Source organism: Malurus melanocephalus, unplaced genomic scaffold (genome assembly GCF_030028575.1).
Source record: "Malurus melanocephalus ecotype Western Australia unplaced genomic scaffold, MMel_1.1 scaffold_515, whole genome shotgun sequence".
Lineage (NCBI taxonomy): Eukaryota > Metazoa > Chordata > Aves > Passeriformes > Maluridae > Malurus > Malurus melanocephalus.
In genome coordinates this window covers 92,851-108,789 of record NW_026623747.1, presented here as the reverse complement: position 1 = coordinate 108,789, position 15,939 = coordinate 92,851, and the positions used below count along the sequence as shown (strand labels likewise).

Sequence of the window (15,939 nt, the reverse complement as noted above, 5' to 3'; positions counted from 1 at the left end):
AGCATTTCAGTTGGGCAAGGACAAAACGGAGCCATGAAAGAGGGTCCATTCAAAGCTGAGACCAAGAGTCAGGTCAAGGACTGAGTTTAGCACCAAAAAGATGAGTTTGAGCAGTGGCAGCATATCCAGCTGGCAAAGGGTGAGGAAAAGATGCAACCCTGAGTCCCAGGGACCTCCCCACAAGTGACCCAAATTAAACCTGAGCAGCACAAAGATTGTCTCAGGCCACGCTTCATGCCCAGGGACAGCCCAGCCAGCCAGAGCAGCCTTYCCATTTCCTCCGAGTTTTCTCTGGGTAGCAATAAGAGATGGCTCATTGGGAGGAGATCCAGCATTAATGGTGTTTTAACGAGGCCTTCCAATACCCTAATAGACCAATCACCACATTCCGTGAGCTCTGGGCTCCAAAGTGTCATTCCAGGCACTCTGAAACCAYGGCAGCACCTCCTCACAGCCAGAGCTGTGCCCTCTCTGGACGTGGTGTCCTGTCCTGTTTGGTGCCATTTGGGTGCTGGGGCAGCAGAAGAAAGGCCATTTCCCCCTGGAAAATCCCAAGGGAAGCATGAAGGGTGCACACCAAGGAGGTGCTGCACAGGGTCTGACTCTCCTTTCCCAGGTCACTCCAGCATTCCCAACTCCAGGGAAGTTTCTCAAGCTCTTTCCCCCAAAAGCCTGCGCTGAACCCCCCTGGAAGCAGCTTTTAGGACAAAAGGACTAAASACAAAAGGAAGTTTCCCATCTCATTACATAAACCTGGCCTCACCACCACAGGAGAGAGCGCGTTTGGCAACGAGAGTCATCTGATCCGCACGGAAAGATCCAACAGCAGGCACGGGACAAGGCTGATTTATCCTGTCAGCCTCTGCCTCGAGCTGAGGAGCCCATCTCCCTTCCAGAAAACCCTTCAAAAGCAGAGCCAAGCTGTGCAGGGCTGGCTGAGGAGCTGACACGTGCTGGGGCACGTGCAGGGCTCACACCCTGATCCACTTGGAGCCAACGCTGCTGCGGTTGAAGCGCCCTGTCCAAGACGAGCCCGGAGGAGAGGCAGAGGTGCATCCAAGGCTGGGGAGGGAGGGATGGAAACACCAYGAGCCACTTGAGAGAGCTCCCCACGCAGCGTGGTAGCGCTGCTTCCCTCCACGTGCCAGGAAAGAGGCATTTCAGCGACAGGGAAGGCTGTTTCCACCAGCTGCCGGCTCTTCCCTCCTCGCTTCCCCCTGCAGGAGGCTGGAAGGCAGCACCTCWGTCTTCCCTTCGAGCTGTGCCCAGACCACAAAGCCACTCAGCCCCAGAGTGACAGGGGGGTGAACAGAACATGTGTGASTGGAGCTTAGCACCTTGGCAGGTGGTTCCTCACCTCGCAGCGCGACTGCAGTTCCCACGCGCAGAGCAGCAGGACCCCACTCTGCRGGGGGAACTGCTCTTAGATCTGCCCCTCCTCACCCTCCTGCCTGCCCAGGGCTACCTGTTCACACCTCGCTGTAGCCAAGGGGTGCAGGGCTTTGAATTCCTGCTGCCCAGTGCGGTGCTGAGCCGTGTGTCAGCAGTCGTGTCCACTCGGCACGGCCAGAGCAAGAGGACGTGGAAAGCTCCAATGCCCCAGAGACTGCAGTGCACAGGATACGGCCTGGATTAAAATCTGCTCAGCAGAGGTCTTAAAATGTCAGCGTAAACAGGAGGGCAGTGCTGGCGGGGCTGTGGGGAAGCTTGCTCAGGCTTATGCTGCTAAACAATAGGTTCAGTGACCTGGACAAAGAAAAGCCTCTCCTGATAAAGCCAGTACATTAGACACYGTCTCAAACCCTCCCAAGATTTCAAGAGAGTAGCTCACCAACAGGCAAAAATTCGGAATTGGTCAGTCACMTACTCATGAACAAATCCCATGGTGTTTAACCAAGTTGTGTCTCCAGGAAGGAGAGAAAGCTGCAGGACACTGGGAGTGTCCAGTGGGTGCASAGAAGAGCAGGAGGGTTCGGTGTCAGTTCCTCCTGAGGAGCAACATGTGGAGTGTGGACAGGCACAGCCTGGACACACCAGGAGAGCAGCTCGGGGCATCCAAACCATGCCTGAGACTGTCCTGCCTCTCGCTCCATTTTATGAAAAAAGAATGGCAACTGGGGGGACTTGACATATCAGGGTTAGAGCAGCAACCCAGAAATTCCCAAACTCCAGCAAAATTCAATTATTGAAAACTGAGACAAAGTGAATTTTGCGAGGAAATAATGCATTTTTTTACCAGCCACTGAAATGGGGTCTTGGCGACAATTCGCTGAGGATCCTGAAGGGTTCTCAGCCTTCCAGAATCAAGGGTTTGTGCTTTCTGCAAGGACCTGCTGCTGGAATTTTCCCTGTGGTTTCACGAGGGAGAAAAAGCCAGTGGAGATGGCCAYAGCTTCCCCAGCCTGGCAGCACCCAAGGCTCTGCCGGGCTGGATTCCCCGCTCCCTGAACCCACGCTCTGCACCGTGGGCTCCTCCTTGAAGAGGGGCTTTCTGACCCGAACATTCTTCCCAGAAGCTCCCCGATGTTCAAAGCACCTCGCTGACAGACAGGCAGGTGTGCCTGTGACAGTGACCACCTCCCCAAACACACTGCGGGGGCGAGGGGGGAGCGGCCCCCCAAACACAGCCCCGGGTGAGGCACGGGGGAGGGCTCCCAGCCCAGCTGTGACATTTCCTTTCACCTATACCTGTACAGCTGTTTCCTACAGGGCTGCAGCCTCGAGTGAGACGTGTGAGGCTTCTGTAGGTGCTYGGGAACAAGATGGAACAGAAAAACGCTTCACACCTGGCCCCAAAATCGCAGCACGCTGGCAGKGGGCCAACATCAACTGGCAGAGTACCAGTTGCAATGGACATCAATTAAGCAGCCTGTCATCCTCAGACTGCAGGCTTTGCTTTTTGCGATCTGCATCGCTCCTTAAGCCTTCAGCAGCACCAGCGCTGGAGTTTTCCAGATGGGATCATTTCCCGCAGATTCCACTCGCTAGATTTATTGCAGGGTTTTTTTTTCCCTCTTTTTTTTTTTACTCCCCCCTCCCTTCAAGAGGCTGAACTGTTATTCCACATTGTGGATTTCTCCAGGGCCGGATTCAGAGTCCTCGTGCCGCGCTAGTGCTTGTTTGCCATCGGTTCCCTTCACCTTCAGCTGCACAAATGCAATTTTAAGACCATCCTTAGGACACTCTTAGCTTAAAAAGTAATTAAAAACTTTGACCAAATTACAAATGAACAGGATTGCTCTTTGGAAGATGCTCTGCACAGCTCTGGGAGATGTTGCAGCAGGCACTGGACAGGTCTTGTGTCCATTGCCACATTTAAAACATTTAAAACAGCACAACAGTCACCAGCACTGCCTGCTCTGCCACCTAGACCTGGGGACATGGACTGAGCCTGGCACTTCTCACCGTGCTAAAGGCACTTGGCAAAGGCAGAGAGAGGCTCCCACACTGCCCACACAGCCCCTGGCACTCGTGGTTCAAGGTGATGCCAAGGACGGCTGAGGAGTTCAAAGCAGGTGATGTTCTCCACGCCACCTTAGTGGGGGCACAAAACCCAGCCTCTCCTCCATCACCCCATGACATCATCTTCCAACATGGCCCATAATTTAGTTTAATTGCCTTTTACAATCCAAAGGCACCACATGAAAGGGAAGGTCGAGGCTGGGATGGAGTTCAGATACTGGTCAGAAAATGTAAACATCTCTTACTCTGCCGCCTCGGGGCTGCCAGCTCCTGCCAAGTCCCCGCTCCGAGCAGGGCCGCCTGTGGCAGGGATCTTTTCACGGCTTGYTTGGAAACCCAGGCAGGCAGGAATGGAAGGAGTTTTTCAAGGATGACTCCTCCTTGGACTCTCCTGCTTGGGGCTCCGATCTCTGCTCACAGTTTCCCTTTTCCTCCCTGGACCAAACTCCAAGCTGGAAGCTCTCGCTCTCATGGGCCGCGAGCATTTGCCTGCCAGCTGGAGGGAGATGKTCCAAGGCTATGGAATGGGAATATGGAAAGGATGCTGAGAAAACAGTTACATTCGCTCACTGGCGTTTTCTCTCTGCTTACAAAGAGTTTGTGCTCTCAGAGCCCTGGTCTTGCTACCTTTTCTCTGATGTCTTGCAAAAAAGTCCTCCCAAAAATCACCRCGGTGTGGCCACTCCATCGTGGATTTAATCCCTGGCATTCCTGGRGTCATTAGGTCTCAGAAAGGACAAAAAGTTTGGTGTTTAGAGGCATGACAGAGCCCAGTCACTCCAACAGCTACTCCTCCTGGGCTTTTAAACCTGAGGCTCCCTTTCCAAGAAGCATCAGACACGACTACATGCTGCCAAGAGATCTCTGAGAGTCTTAGGAAGACTGAAATACCATAAATAAGTGAAGTGAATAACAMGACAGGACTAATTTTAGCCCAAGTCTAAATAATAATTAGCTCCTAAACAGCTAATCCAAAGGCTACTGCCAATCTAGAGCACGTTGGGGCAAYCAGAGGGTCACATTTGAGCTGGACAGTGCAGAGCAAAGAGATTTGGGATTTCTAAGGAGAATAAAGCTCGGGGTTTAGGCTATCTGCACTGACAGGTGAGCGAAACAAGGAACAGCACCAAGGGTGGGAAGCTCAGCGGCCACCCCGGAGCTGGAGGAGGCCACGCAACACCCGGCTCGTAGGTCTGGCAGTAAAATACTGCTAATTAATTTTCAGAGCCTTGCATTTTAGGGCTTTCATTTGCCTGGTGAGGTGAGACAGGGCTGAGACCAGTTGAGTGGTGAGTATCTGAGACAGTCCACTGCACACACGAGCGTGCACATGAGGGAAAGGGAAAAAAGTGCCTTTCTGTTTGAGAGGAGGGAACCACAGTGACTGGCCCTATAAGCACATGTATTAATCATGCACCGTCTGGTTTTAATCCACACACTGCTGATCCTGCGTCTCACTGTATTGTTATCAGGGGAAGGAGTATTTCTCCTCAATCTTATTCACCAGCCAAAAGCCTGAAAATGCAAAAAACACATTTGTGAAGTGCCTTCCCAAGGACCCTGGGCCCCGGACCTGGTGAGCTGGGGCTGCTGCCTTTTTATTGGCGTTTAAAAACCTTTTATTAACGTGTGTCAGGGCTGGGGGAGGAGAGACTGGCTCAGGTTTCAGGACCCCCCATGCASAGAGGTTTATTGTGGGAAGGGACATTAACACTTTCTCCTCCACATCTGCCCAYGGCTGGGGCATGTGGCAGAGGGTGGGCTGCAGGCACAGCCTGGGGGATGCACAGGCTGAGCCCTGAAGAGCTCACAGGGATGCTGGCTGGGAGGAGAACCTCTCTCATGGATATCTGCAGCCCCCTTCCATGAGTTCATTGGGACAAGAGACAAGAGCTGAGGAATCCAGGCCGTGCCCCAGTTCCCAGAGCTGCACCCACGCACCATCACCGGGATTTTCTTAAACCTCAACACGACCCAAGTCACTACAGCATCACCACCAACTTACAGCCGCCACCTTCCCCACCTGAACCCAGCCATGCTGCTGCTCCCTGCTYGTGCCTGGGGTGCCAGGCTGGGTGAGGGAGGTCCTGGCAGTGTCTCCTCGGGCTGCAAAGGCTGCAGACACGGCTGACAGCTCAGGCACCAGGCTGCATAGTTTGCCGCTGACTGGTACTGTCGGTGGCGTTCCATCTGCRGTGGAGATGAGCCCAACACACACACCCAGGAAAACAAAACCGAGTTCTGCTCGCCCCAGAGCCAGCTTTTGTTGGTTACAGCTCCAGTGACAGCACAAGAGACGATGGGAAGCTCTAAGTGTCCCACTGGCTCCGGCAGGAATCCGAACGCGCGGCTCCGTGGCAGYGAACGGAGTCAGAACGTTTTCACTCAAAATAAGAGCCAGGCCAAGTGCTCAAAAACTTGCTGAGAAACCCTGGCTGAATCCTGCACTCCATCTGCTAAATGGGACGTGGAGAACAAAAAGGAGTGGGAAGAGCAGTGTTTGTCCTATACAGCTTACAAAACAACCACCCTCTTGGCTGAGCCAAGWACCCAACACCATTTTAAGCCCAAATCCCTCCTTTCAACAGATTCTTTTCCTCTGAAATGTCACAAATTAATTAACGAACTAAGAGGTAAAATAATGGAGTAAGGATTTGGAGCATCAGCAAGCAAGGTGAGATATCCTTGTAGGAAAAGCTCACTGCCTCTTTGTAGCCATGCAAGGGATAGAAAAGGGACCCAGAGTCACTCTGGCACACCAGAACCTTTCTCCCAGCYCACAAGACACTCACATTGTGCCATATAAAGAGCAGCACATTCTYATTGCCTCTCCAGCAAAGAATTTGGGCTGAAAACTGGGCCAAGACTGAGAATACAACACAAAGAAATAGGGTGCAAAAAATAACTCCTGCTACAAAGCAATGAAAAAATCAGTATGGGATTAAAATTCGGTGCCAGAGAGAGCTGCTCTGCTACCACTGCCTGCACCCATCCAGAGCAAACAGCCCAGAGATGCATCCCACGGGCTCAGAATGGGTTGGGTTGGAAGGCATCTTTAAGACCATCCAGTTCCAAAGACTTTCCAGTGGACCAGGGTGCTCCAAGCCCTGTCCAGCCTGGCCTGGAACTGATCAGTTGGTGAGGAGATGGATCCATCTGGGCTCTGCACACTACAGGGAGGGCAGGGAGCAGATGGTGGAGAGGAGATGGCACAGAGGGTTCCCAGTTTAAGCTGGGTTGGGGGATTCTTTGCTGGGAAGTGCCTTTTTGTACCTTGTCCACAGTCACTCCCAAAAGACACATGGGCTTGTGCCCTCTGCGGGGCCTTCTGCAACACCCCACTTCTGCAGAGTCCAAGAATTCCTTCACTGATGCTGCAGAGGGATAAGATTTGTGGAACAGGGGAAGTCACTTGACTGTAATGATGCAGCTGTCACTCCAGCCCCTTTCTAGAGCATTTCCAAATTACAGAAAACAGGGCAGGAACACCCAAAGAGGTCACTTTGCCTCCCATTCCAAGGTTTACCTCAACCCAAGCTGTACCTGACAGAGTCACCCAGCCTGCTTTTAAAATCTCCAAGGCTAAAAGGTTCCTGAAGACTTGCTAAGGATGCTGCTCTCAAGTGCTGAACCACCCAAAAGCATGAAACCTTCCCTAAAGTCTCATCTTCAATTATTTTGCTGCAATTTCTGCCTGTTCCTTCCTGTGCTTTTCAGCAGGGAGCTGGAGGACAGCTTGTTCTCCTCCCCTCTGCCTTTCCCCCGAATTTCCTCTATASTAAAAAGCCCCAGCTCTCCCAGGCTCTTGTTGAAGTCAGGCTTTTGAGCTGTCTTTTCTAACTCACTAACTCACTCCCCATCCTCTCAGGTGTCCTGTACACAGTGGACATGCACACCTGCTGCTCCACCTGTCTGACCATCAATAAAAACACTGGTCATAAAAAAATAAAGGGGTACAGACACAGCCAGGCCTGGCTGGGATCAGTGCTGCTTTTTCAGCAGAGCTGAGATAACACCTGGTCCAATATTCCTGGATTCCTGAGGGGCTGGTGCTGAACTGTGAGATTTGTGCAGTTTCTTTAAAAAGTACCAGAACCAAAGGGAGCTGGGASAGGCAGGACAGAGACACAAAGATGAGCGCAAGTGCCCAGCAGGGCAGGTAGATGGCACTCCAAATAAACCAGTGTGTGCCTAGAGAATTCAGGGAATATCAACCCCCTCCCACAAGTTAAAGGGCACCAGAGCTGTTCAGCCACCTCACTTGCTTGCTGGGGAAAAAAAATCTCTGCACAGGGCACTGGGATTGTGCYCTGTGAGGCCACCACACAAACCTTAAGGCAGCAGTGGCGACTGCATGCTTCTTATTTTAACCCTGTCAAACAGAGCCTTGAAAATTCATGTTTCCAAAGAGACTTCCTGGACTAAGGTGCTTCCTTAAACTGGGAGGGCTCTTGGTTTTACTGGGAGCCCGTGCAGAGCACAGGTTGGGGCAGACAGAGAAGTGAAACAGAAATTCACACCTCCGGGTCCCTCCGTGAGAAAGGTCCCGAATTTCTCACCGTCATTTCAGGAAAATGGTGYGAAGAAGAAGTGGCACRGRGAAAGGCACCTTGCCACTGTCCCACACACGCTCTCCACAGAAACCTGCCTCTGCTTCYCCACTTCTCCTCCCGGAGCACCAGCCCCTCAGGGAGGGGACAGCTTCCCAGATGAGCCACGTTTTTTGGAGCTGCAGCTCTGCCTCTGAGCAGGAAACTGTTGAGAGCCACTCTCATCCTGCCGTGGCCTCTGAGGGCGTGCAAAACAAATGCCATTGTGCCTCCTCCATCCCCCACCAGGCTCAGGAGTGCTCTCCAAGCGCAGCCCCCGGATCCCTCCTGGCCAGGTGGTGGCAGAGAGCAGACCCAAAACCCCACATCAACAAGGGAACTGATTTCATTATTCTAAAAACAAACAGCCAAAGGAAAGTTCAGCCTAGAATGGGCTCCTAGAGCAAAGAAAGGAAAATAGAGAGCGGGCAGTGGGGAATGCTTCGTATTCCTAAAAGCCTTTTGTACGTTAACACATGGTGTCTGCTTCTCTCTAGTCACCTATTTATCACTCTCCTCTTTAGAGAGGGAAAAAAGTCCTGGCTGCCTTCCTAAGGCAGAGTTTTGTGGCCGGGGGGAGGGGGAGGGTGCTTTAAGCATGATGCAAACCATTTGGAGTGCACCGAGAGCTCTGCCAACACAAGCTGCACTATTTAAACAAGTGAGGAAATGATCRTATATACAACATGCCAGCGAGCACACACACACCAGAGGAAGTCGAGAGGGGTTTTCATGACACAGAGCTGGATGTCAGCGGCTGAAAGGTCGATATTTTCCCTTAACACCCTTCTCAATGACTTAATCGTGTTCCGTTTGCACAGAAAACTTCCCAAGAATAAAAGTCTGGAGGAATCGAGGGGGGATGTTTGGCCTACTGCTGACCTTGTCCGAGGTCCTCTCCACGTAGCAGGGCTCCTGGGGGGCGACCAGCAGGGGAACGAAGCCCGAGAGCAGCCGATCCTCTTCCAGGCTAAGCAGGGCAAGGTCGTCATCTGGGTCCTTGTACAAGGGCACCTCCGACTGATTCACTGTGGTCAGTATGTTACAGAAGTCAGCCAGCGTCGCCCACACATCTACTGAGACCCTGGGAGAACGAGGAGAGACGTGAGCAATTGAGGGCTGGAATGCGCTGGGAGTTGCCTGCAATGCTGCAGCGAATACCAGAGAGGTGAGGCGAGGCGAGGCACGGCACCGCCGCTGCCCTGCCCCGCGGGACGGCCCCGGCACAGCTGCGCTGGCACCGGCACCGGCACAGCACCGGGGGACTGTGACCCTCTGGAGAGTGGCCAGCAGCCCCCTGGATGGGGACAGTGCCCTGCATCTCACCCAGGGGCACTGTGATCCTCTGGACAGCGGCCAGCGGTCCTCTGGATGGGGACAGTGCCCTGCATCTCACCCAGGGGCACTGTGACCCTCCAGACAGCGGCCAGCGGTCCTCTGGATGGGGACAGTGCCCTGCATCTCGCCCAGGGGCACTGTGACCCTCCAGACAGCGGCCAGCGGTCCTCTGGATGGGGACAGTGCCCTGCATCTCACCCAGGGGCACTGTGACACTCCGGACAGCGCCCAGCAGCCCCCTGGATGGAGACAATGCCCAGCATCTTGCCCAGGGACACTGTGACCCTCCAGACAGCGGCCAGCAGTCCCCTGGATGGGGACAGTGCCTGGCATCTCGCCTGTGCCACCGCTGTGCCCGCTGCCCCAGCCCGTGGCAGCTCCCCCACTCRTTGCAGGTGGCACAGGGGATGCTCGCTGCTCGGTTTGAAAGCCTGCTGGGAGGGTTGGGGGCTCTTAAAGAGCTCCAATGCACTCCAGCCCAGCCCAGAGCATCCTCTCCTTCGTGCAGCTCCCTCTGCAGCACCGGGATTGTCTCAGTTAAACCCCAGCCATGCTTTGCTTCTGCCCGTGGGTTTCAACACTCATGACCGTGTCTCGCATCCCCAGAGCAGCAGTGATGAGCAGGGTGCAAACACTGGTGGCCATGGACCACTTTTCTTGCATGCCCATCACACAAACTCATGGCTGAGCACATCCCAGGGAGGGCCCAGCACCCCAGAGAGAGCCAGTGTGGAGAAAGCAGAGAAAGAGGCAGAGGCATGGGGGTACTGCAGCTGGCCAGCCTGCCTTGCACTGCATTTCTCCCTCCTGTTTCCACAAATACTCAGATTAGGGTTTTTTTTAGCATATAAACTGGGATGTAAGTAGGAAACAGGGGAAACAGGGGGAAAGCTGCTCCTCCACCCCACACCTCTGGAGAAAAGCACAGGGATTCAGCATCCCCGGGGGTGCAGCGGTGACCGGTGCGGGCCGAGGCAGCTCAGGGCTGGAGGGAGGCCCCCTGCTCTTTGAACTGCTCCAGGTGGACAGAGTCTGCACTGGGTTATTTACGGGAATCAATGTACCAGGAAAGCACACTGAAATGAAACATCTTGTTTTCAAGAGCGTCCTGGGAGCCAGGCAGAATGAGGAGCCATTAATCAAAGCCCGGCACGTAATCAGCACACATGTAACGCAGAGAGTCGCCCACGTCCCCCCGAGCCAGCCCTAGCCCGCGTCCTGCCGGGGAGAAGAGGTCCTTCAAAACCCTCTGGTCGCAGGCACGGGGAGCTGGGTTCATTCACAAAGCTCCATCGCTTGGCTCAGCCAGGTCTGGCTGTCAGAAATGTTTAAATATGGAAAAAAATAAACAGTTGCAACACGTTTTTCGGAGGGATCTGTCCGAGGCCCTTTGTGATGTAATGGGAAACGCTGCGTTTGTGCTACCAGCTGGAAAATAAACAGAGCTGCGAGGGTTAAAAGGAACTGAACTTTCCACGACCCCTATCTGCAAAAGAAGAAAATAATAAGAGGAATGATCCACTGCCCCACAGCCCTGATAGTTTATCCTCCGGCCCGGGCTGCAGAGACAAGCACCGGATGTGATAGGGCTGCTCTGGGCCACCTCCAAGGCGAGCTCTGCCCATGGGAGATGCACAGGGCTTGGGAGGCTCAGCCTCCCCAGTGCCCTGCTGGCAACTGGGCTCGGTCACACAGCGCTGGTGGGGCCCCACGGCCACCAGGRCTCGCTGGGGTGAAGGAGGTGCAGAGGCATCGGCAGGGAGAGGAATGGGGAAAGCACCCACAGCTGCCGGGGAATGGGAGTGTTGGGATGTTGGGGACAGGCAGGGATGCAGGGGACATTCCCAGGGGGCTGGGACAGCCAGGTGCATGGAGGAGAGGGGAAAAACACATTGTAGAGAGCCTGCCTGTATTCCCAAAAAAACAGAGCTGCAGGCAGGGGATGATGGTGACAGGGAGGGCGGGAGGAAGGCAGAGAGTGTGGCAGGATGCTGGGCTGGACTGGGACCCACAGCAGGGCAGGGGGCATGGGAGGGTGAAGGACCAGCACAGATACAGCACAGGGAGCACTTCCTTCCACAGGGTTTGGCACCCAAAGTCAGAAAAATGCCACAGGAACAATCACTGAGCTGACACTGCTCATGCCCTCCCTTGGCAGCCCCCTCTCCTCTCCACCCCCGAGTGTGACAGCAGCTCCTGTCACTTCATCCTTCACCTACAGCTTCACAGTGCCTTGCCACATCTGCCATTTGCCCTGGAGGTGACAGGTTCCCACCGTGGGCTCGCTTCTGTCAAACCTCAGCCTGCGCCGGCTCCCTGGGCAGCCAGACCTCACTGCAGTGCCACCCCAGCATTGCCCTGCAGAGCCTTCCAAAAGCCAAGGAAGAAGCAGTGCTGGCGTTTTCCCCAGCTTTCTGCTGTGATGGCACGGGCAGCACTGCAGAGATCATTTCTGCTCACGTTCTGCCACCCCCTCTGGCACAACTCCTCCCATCGCTGCCACTACCGCCGGCCAAGGCAAGGAGGACAAACGGCTGACACCAACACAAACGGCCCTGCTATCTCCTGCTGGGACCTGCACTCGCCCTGGAAGGTCACACACCACTTGTGAGCCCCGTCAGGCACCTTCTCCCCACTGCCCCTGCCCTGCACCAGCTCACAGCCACCAGCCCCAGGCATTTCTGGCTTATGTCACCCCACGGCGCAGAGCCCAGGCGGTTCCAGGTGCCTGGAAGCTCCRTCCCTCTGCAGAGGGAGGCCCCGAATTACTGACACCGAGCCCAGGCACGCAGCTCCCAGGTACAGGGACGAGGCTCCCAGAGCTTTTAAGCRAGGAAGCGAGAAGGGGGTTAGCGCGAGGTCTTCCCTCGGAACGGGGGTTCATTCGCTTCCCCACAGACACATTTACATTTGCTTATTCCACCAGGACAGGAAAAAAAAATAAGAGTTAATTTCTTTTTTATTGCCTCAGGATTCCAGGTTTAATGTAGCTGTCAGTGTGAGCGCAGCCCAGCTGCAACGCCGACGGACACGGCCCGGCCAGGCAGCGGCGAGAGAGCCGAGAGCTGGACCGCGGCCCCGGGGCTGAAYGCTGCCCTGGCGAGGCTGGGAACGGCTCCTGGCAGAGATGGTGCCCAGATGGGCATCACCACAAGGCAAAAGGCACAGAGCAAAGGGTGAGGAGAGCAGAGGATGCCAGGGTGAGCCTGACGCTCACCAAATCCCCGCGCGGCGCTGTGGCRTGAGCCACCACCCTCACCGGGGGCGCGGGCTGCCTGGTGATTAATATCGAGCACAATGACCCCATGTTACAAGCCTGCGGGAGCCTGTGGAGGTGGCCATTTCCTGTGTAATACCAGCTTGTTTAAACACTAACATCCAAACTGCACAGCTGCACAACAAACCCAGAAAGCGCGGCGCAGAAGAAGCCCCGCATTGTGTTCCCGGCGGCCGCTGTGCACATGGCAAACGCCCGGGSCCAGGCACCCGCACCCACCGGCTCCCCGTGCCCACTGGATGAGGTGCTCTGCATCCTCCTCTAGGGCTTCCTCCCTCCTGGATCAYGGGAAGCAGAGCTAAAAGCAGCTCCTTTGTAAGGAGCAAAAAGGGTTGGCAGCGGGAGCTCTTCCCAAAAGGCGCTCACCGAGCTTGTTCAGGGCTTGGACAGAGCAGGATAGGTGACCACAGCCCTTGTGCACTGGTCATTTCCCCAACTCTGCCCTGCACATAGTCCCTCTGGCCATCCAGGCACCCATTCCTGTCCCAGGAACCTGCCTTTGGATCTGGAGGGACTCTCTCCTTCCCGGGAGAGGCCGTGTCTCCTCCCAGCCAGCCTCTGCTCTGCCACAGCCCCCTTCTCCACAGAGACTTTTGGCTTCTCCTTTGGTTGGCTTTACCTCTATTCCCAGCCAGGTTTACACTGCTGAGACACCTCTGAACCCTGGCTTTGATGTCTTGATAGGGAAACTTTGGTGGCCAGCATTACTGAGGCTGGGATCTGCAAAAGGGATTTTCCATTTGGTCTCCAGCAAGCTCCAGCAAGGTCTTGGCATCCCTGTGCAAGACTCTGTCCATCCCTCCCAGTGGGAGCTGCCATCTCAGTGACACTTCTCCGCAAGAGCGACGTGATGAGAGCGATCTGGCACATCTCTCTGGGAAGGTAAGCTCTAGAATGTGCTCACAGCTTTTGGATTTAATTTCATACTTGGTTTAAATTAACCATTTTTAAACGCTTGCAGACGGCCTCCACAAACTGAGAGGCCCTTGGCCCCGTGTGGAAGGAGCACGGATCTGCCAGGGTCAGCCCTGCAGCAGTGTCTGTCTAGCCAGYGGCTTCCCCAGCAGTCCTCGTGCCTCATTTAGCGATGGATTAATCGTGGCAATGGAGCAGAGCAAGGAACAGCTTTGCTCTCTTTGTCCAGCCCTCTTCCCAGCCATTCCCAAAAGGATTCACTTGGACAGCAGCCTCCTTGGAGAGCCACCTTTTGCTCMATCTCTGCCTTAGGGGATCCATCCCGCTCCCCTCTCCCCAGGRTCCCCACTTTTATACCCCAATCTCTGAAAATTATTCCTAGGGCATTTGATCKGAAGATGCTTCTCCAACCACCTGTGGAGACCCCAACACAAAGTTTGCCATGAAACATTCAGATAGAAATTAATTTTAAGATACAAAAGTGACAGCTGCTTGCTGCTAGAAGACTTGGAAACACCTGGCTCAGACACACAATTCCCAAGGCGCTGAAGTAGAGATGTCCAAGGTTAAGTTTAGCTCCTTACTCTGGAAAGACGTGAGGAAAGAGTCATGGAAAGCTCACTGAGCACCTCTTCCAAAATAGGAAGGACACCTTTCACCTCTCAAATACACACAGAGAGGTATTTAGGAAGTCCATCAAGTGAAATCCTGTTCCAGGGCATCCCCTGAGCCACGGTGACCATGCAGCGTGGCCAAGAGCAGAATGAGTGCACTGGACCAAGAAGGATGGATTTGGGGAAAGATGGAGCTTCTCCCTTGGGTTGAATTCAAGACTGCTGAGCCCCCAGGTAGGAAGAGGATGCCTGCCAGGAACCAAGACTCATTCCCAAGCTCCCACTAAGAAAAGGACCCTGAAGACAGCCTCCCATCCCGCTCCACAGAGCCCACTCCCGCATGGCTCACATCCATCTGCCGGCTTTCGGCAGCGCTCACCCCTCACACCTTTCCCTCCGCCTCTGTCCAAGGGGGAAAGCAACGAGCTGAGGAATTTGGTGTGGGGTTGGTTTCATGTTGGGTTTTTYTTTWATWWTTTTTWWTTTTTTTTATTGCAAGGACTTGAATCCAGCAGTGTGATAAATGCATCCGAGCTACAATTAGGAAGATATATAGCATCAGAACGCGAAGGTCTGGGCAGCGTGGTGAAACGCGGGCTCTCCAGAGCCCCAGCTATGTTTCCCATTATGTAACCCTGGTCATGGGCAGACAGCCAGACTCCAAATGAAAAAGAGACTCTGGCTTGGCACCGTTTCTATTTTCCTATCCTCATTCGGGGTCAGCGCAGTGTCATACAGCTGCAGAGAAAGCTCCGGGGATTAAACCTGGGAAAGACTCCAAGACCAGGACCCGGGTTCAAGTACCAGCTGAAAGCAATAAACCAACTGCCACAGCTGGGCTGAGTTTAGGCGTTCTCAAAGTCCCCCAGCTCTCTCCCGGACCAAGAAGGAGCAATTGTGAACATGGCGAGCGAGGCCTTGGGACACACAGCCCCGGCCGAGTCCTGCCAAGCTGCCCCGCTGGCCACGAGCCCAGCCCAGCATTCTGCCCCCAGATGAGCTGCACTTTGATGCAAGCTCTGGGCTCCAGGTGGGTACGAGGCCTGTTTTTTCCAGCTTTAGCACGTTCATGGCATCCCTGCAGGGTGCTGTTGTGCTGCAGGGGATTTTTACCATCCCTTTTCTGTGCCCACACTGTCATGAGGGGCAAAGAAAGTGGTTTAAGAGCACCCAACCAGCTGCTCTGTCAGCAGTGATGGGACCTCACAGCACATCCCGGTGGTGGGAGCACGTGTGACACGGCACAGGCCCCTCRCTCAGCTCTGCAGCTTGGCATCTGCACTTGTTCCTCACGTGCTCTCCGCACTCCTGAGCTCACCCTGCCCATAAACCTTGGCTTGCTCCACCACGCCTGCTGCTCTGACCCATGTTTTAATTCCAAACTTCTTTGAAGCTGCTCCTATCTAAACCCCTGCACTCGGTGGCTCTACCTGGTTCCTGAAGAGCTCTGGGGCAGCCAGCAGGCTTGTGTCAACAGAGAGCTGAAACACTAACCCAGTGCTCTCCTTTTCCTTTCCTATCCCCAGGGCAAATGCTGTAAATCCCAGGCCATGCCCAAGAGTGGAGCTGGTTCCCTGCTGTTCATCACTACCTGCATCCCCATGGGAGCTCAACCACTGTTGTCCCAGAGTTCTGGACCACCAACACCATCCCACACCAGAGGTCTGGGCTGGAAGAGCAGCRTGGCTAAGGCAGATCCTCTATGTGAGCCAAAGAGCACCGGGGTGGAGGAGCTGGGAGCCAA

The 15,939-nt window shown here is 54.5% G+C and overlaps 1 protein-coding gene across 1 annotated transcript in view; it reads right to left on the bottom strand.

Moving 5' to 3' along the window:
* Positions 1–15,939, bottom strand: part of SMG6 (SMG6 nonsense mediated mRNA decay factor) — a 103,650-nt gene that overhangs the window by 35,422 nt on the left and 52,289 nt on the right. Inside the window, exon 12 of the mRNA XM_057381543.1 lies at positions 8,934–9,135. Within this exon, the coding sequence (XP_057237526.1) occupies positions 8,934–9,135 (202 nt within the window). The remainder of the gene's footprint in view (positions 1–8,933; positions 9,136–15,939) is intronic.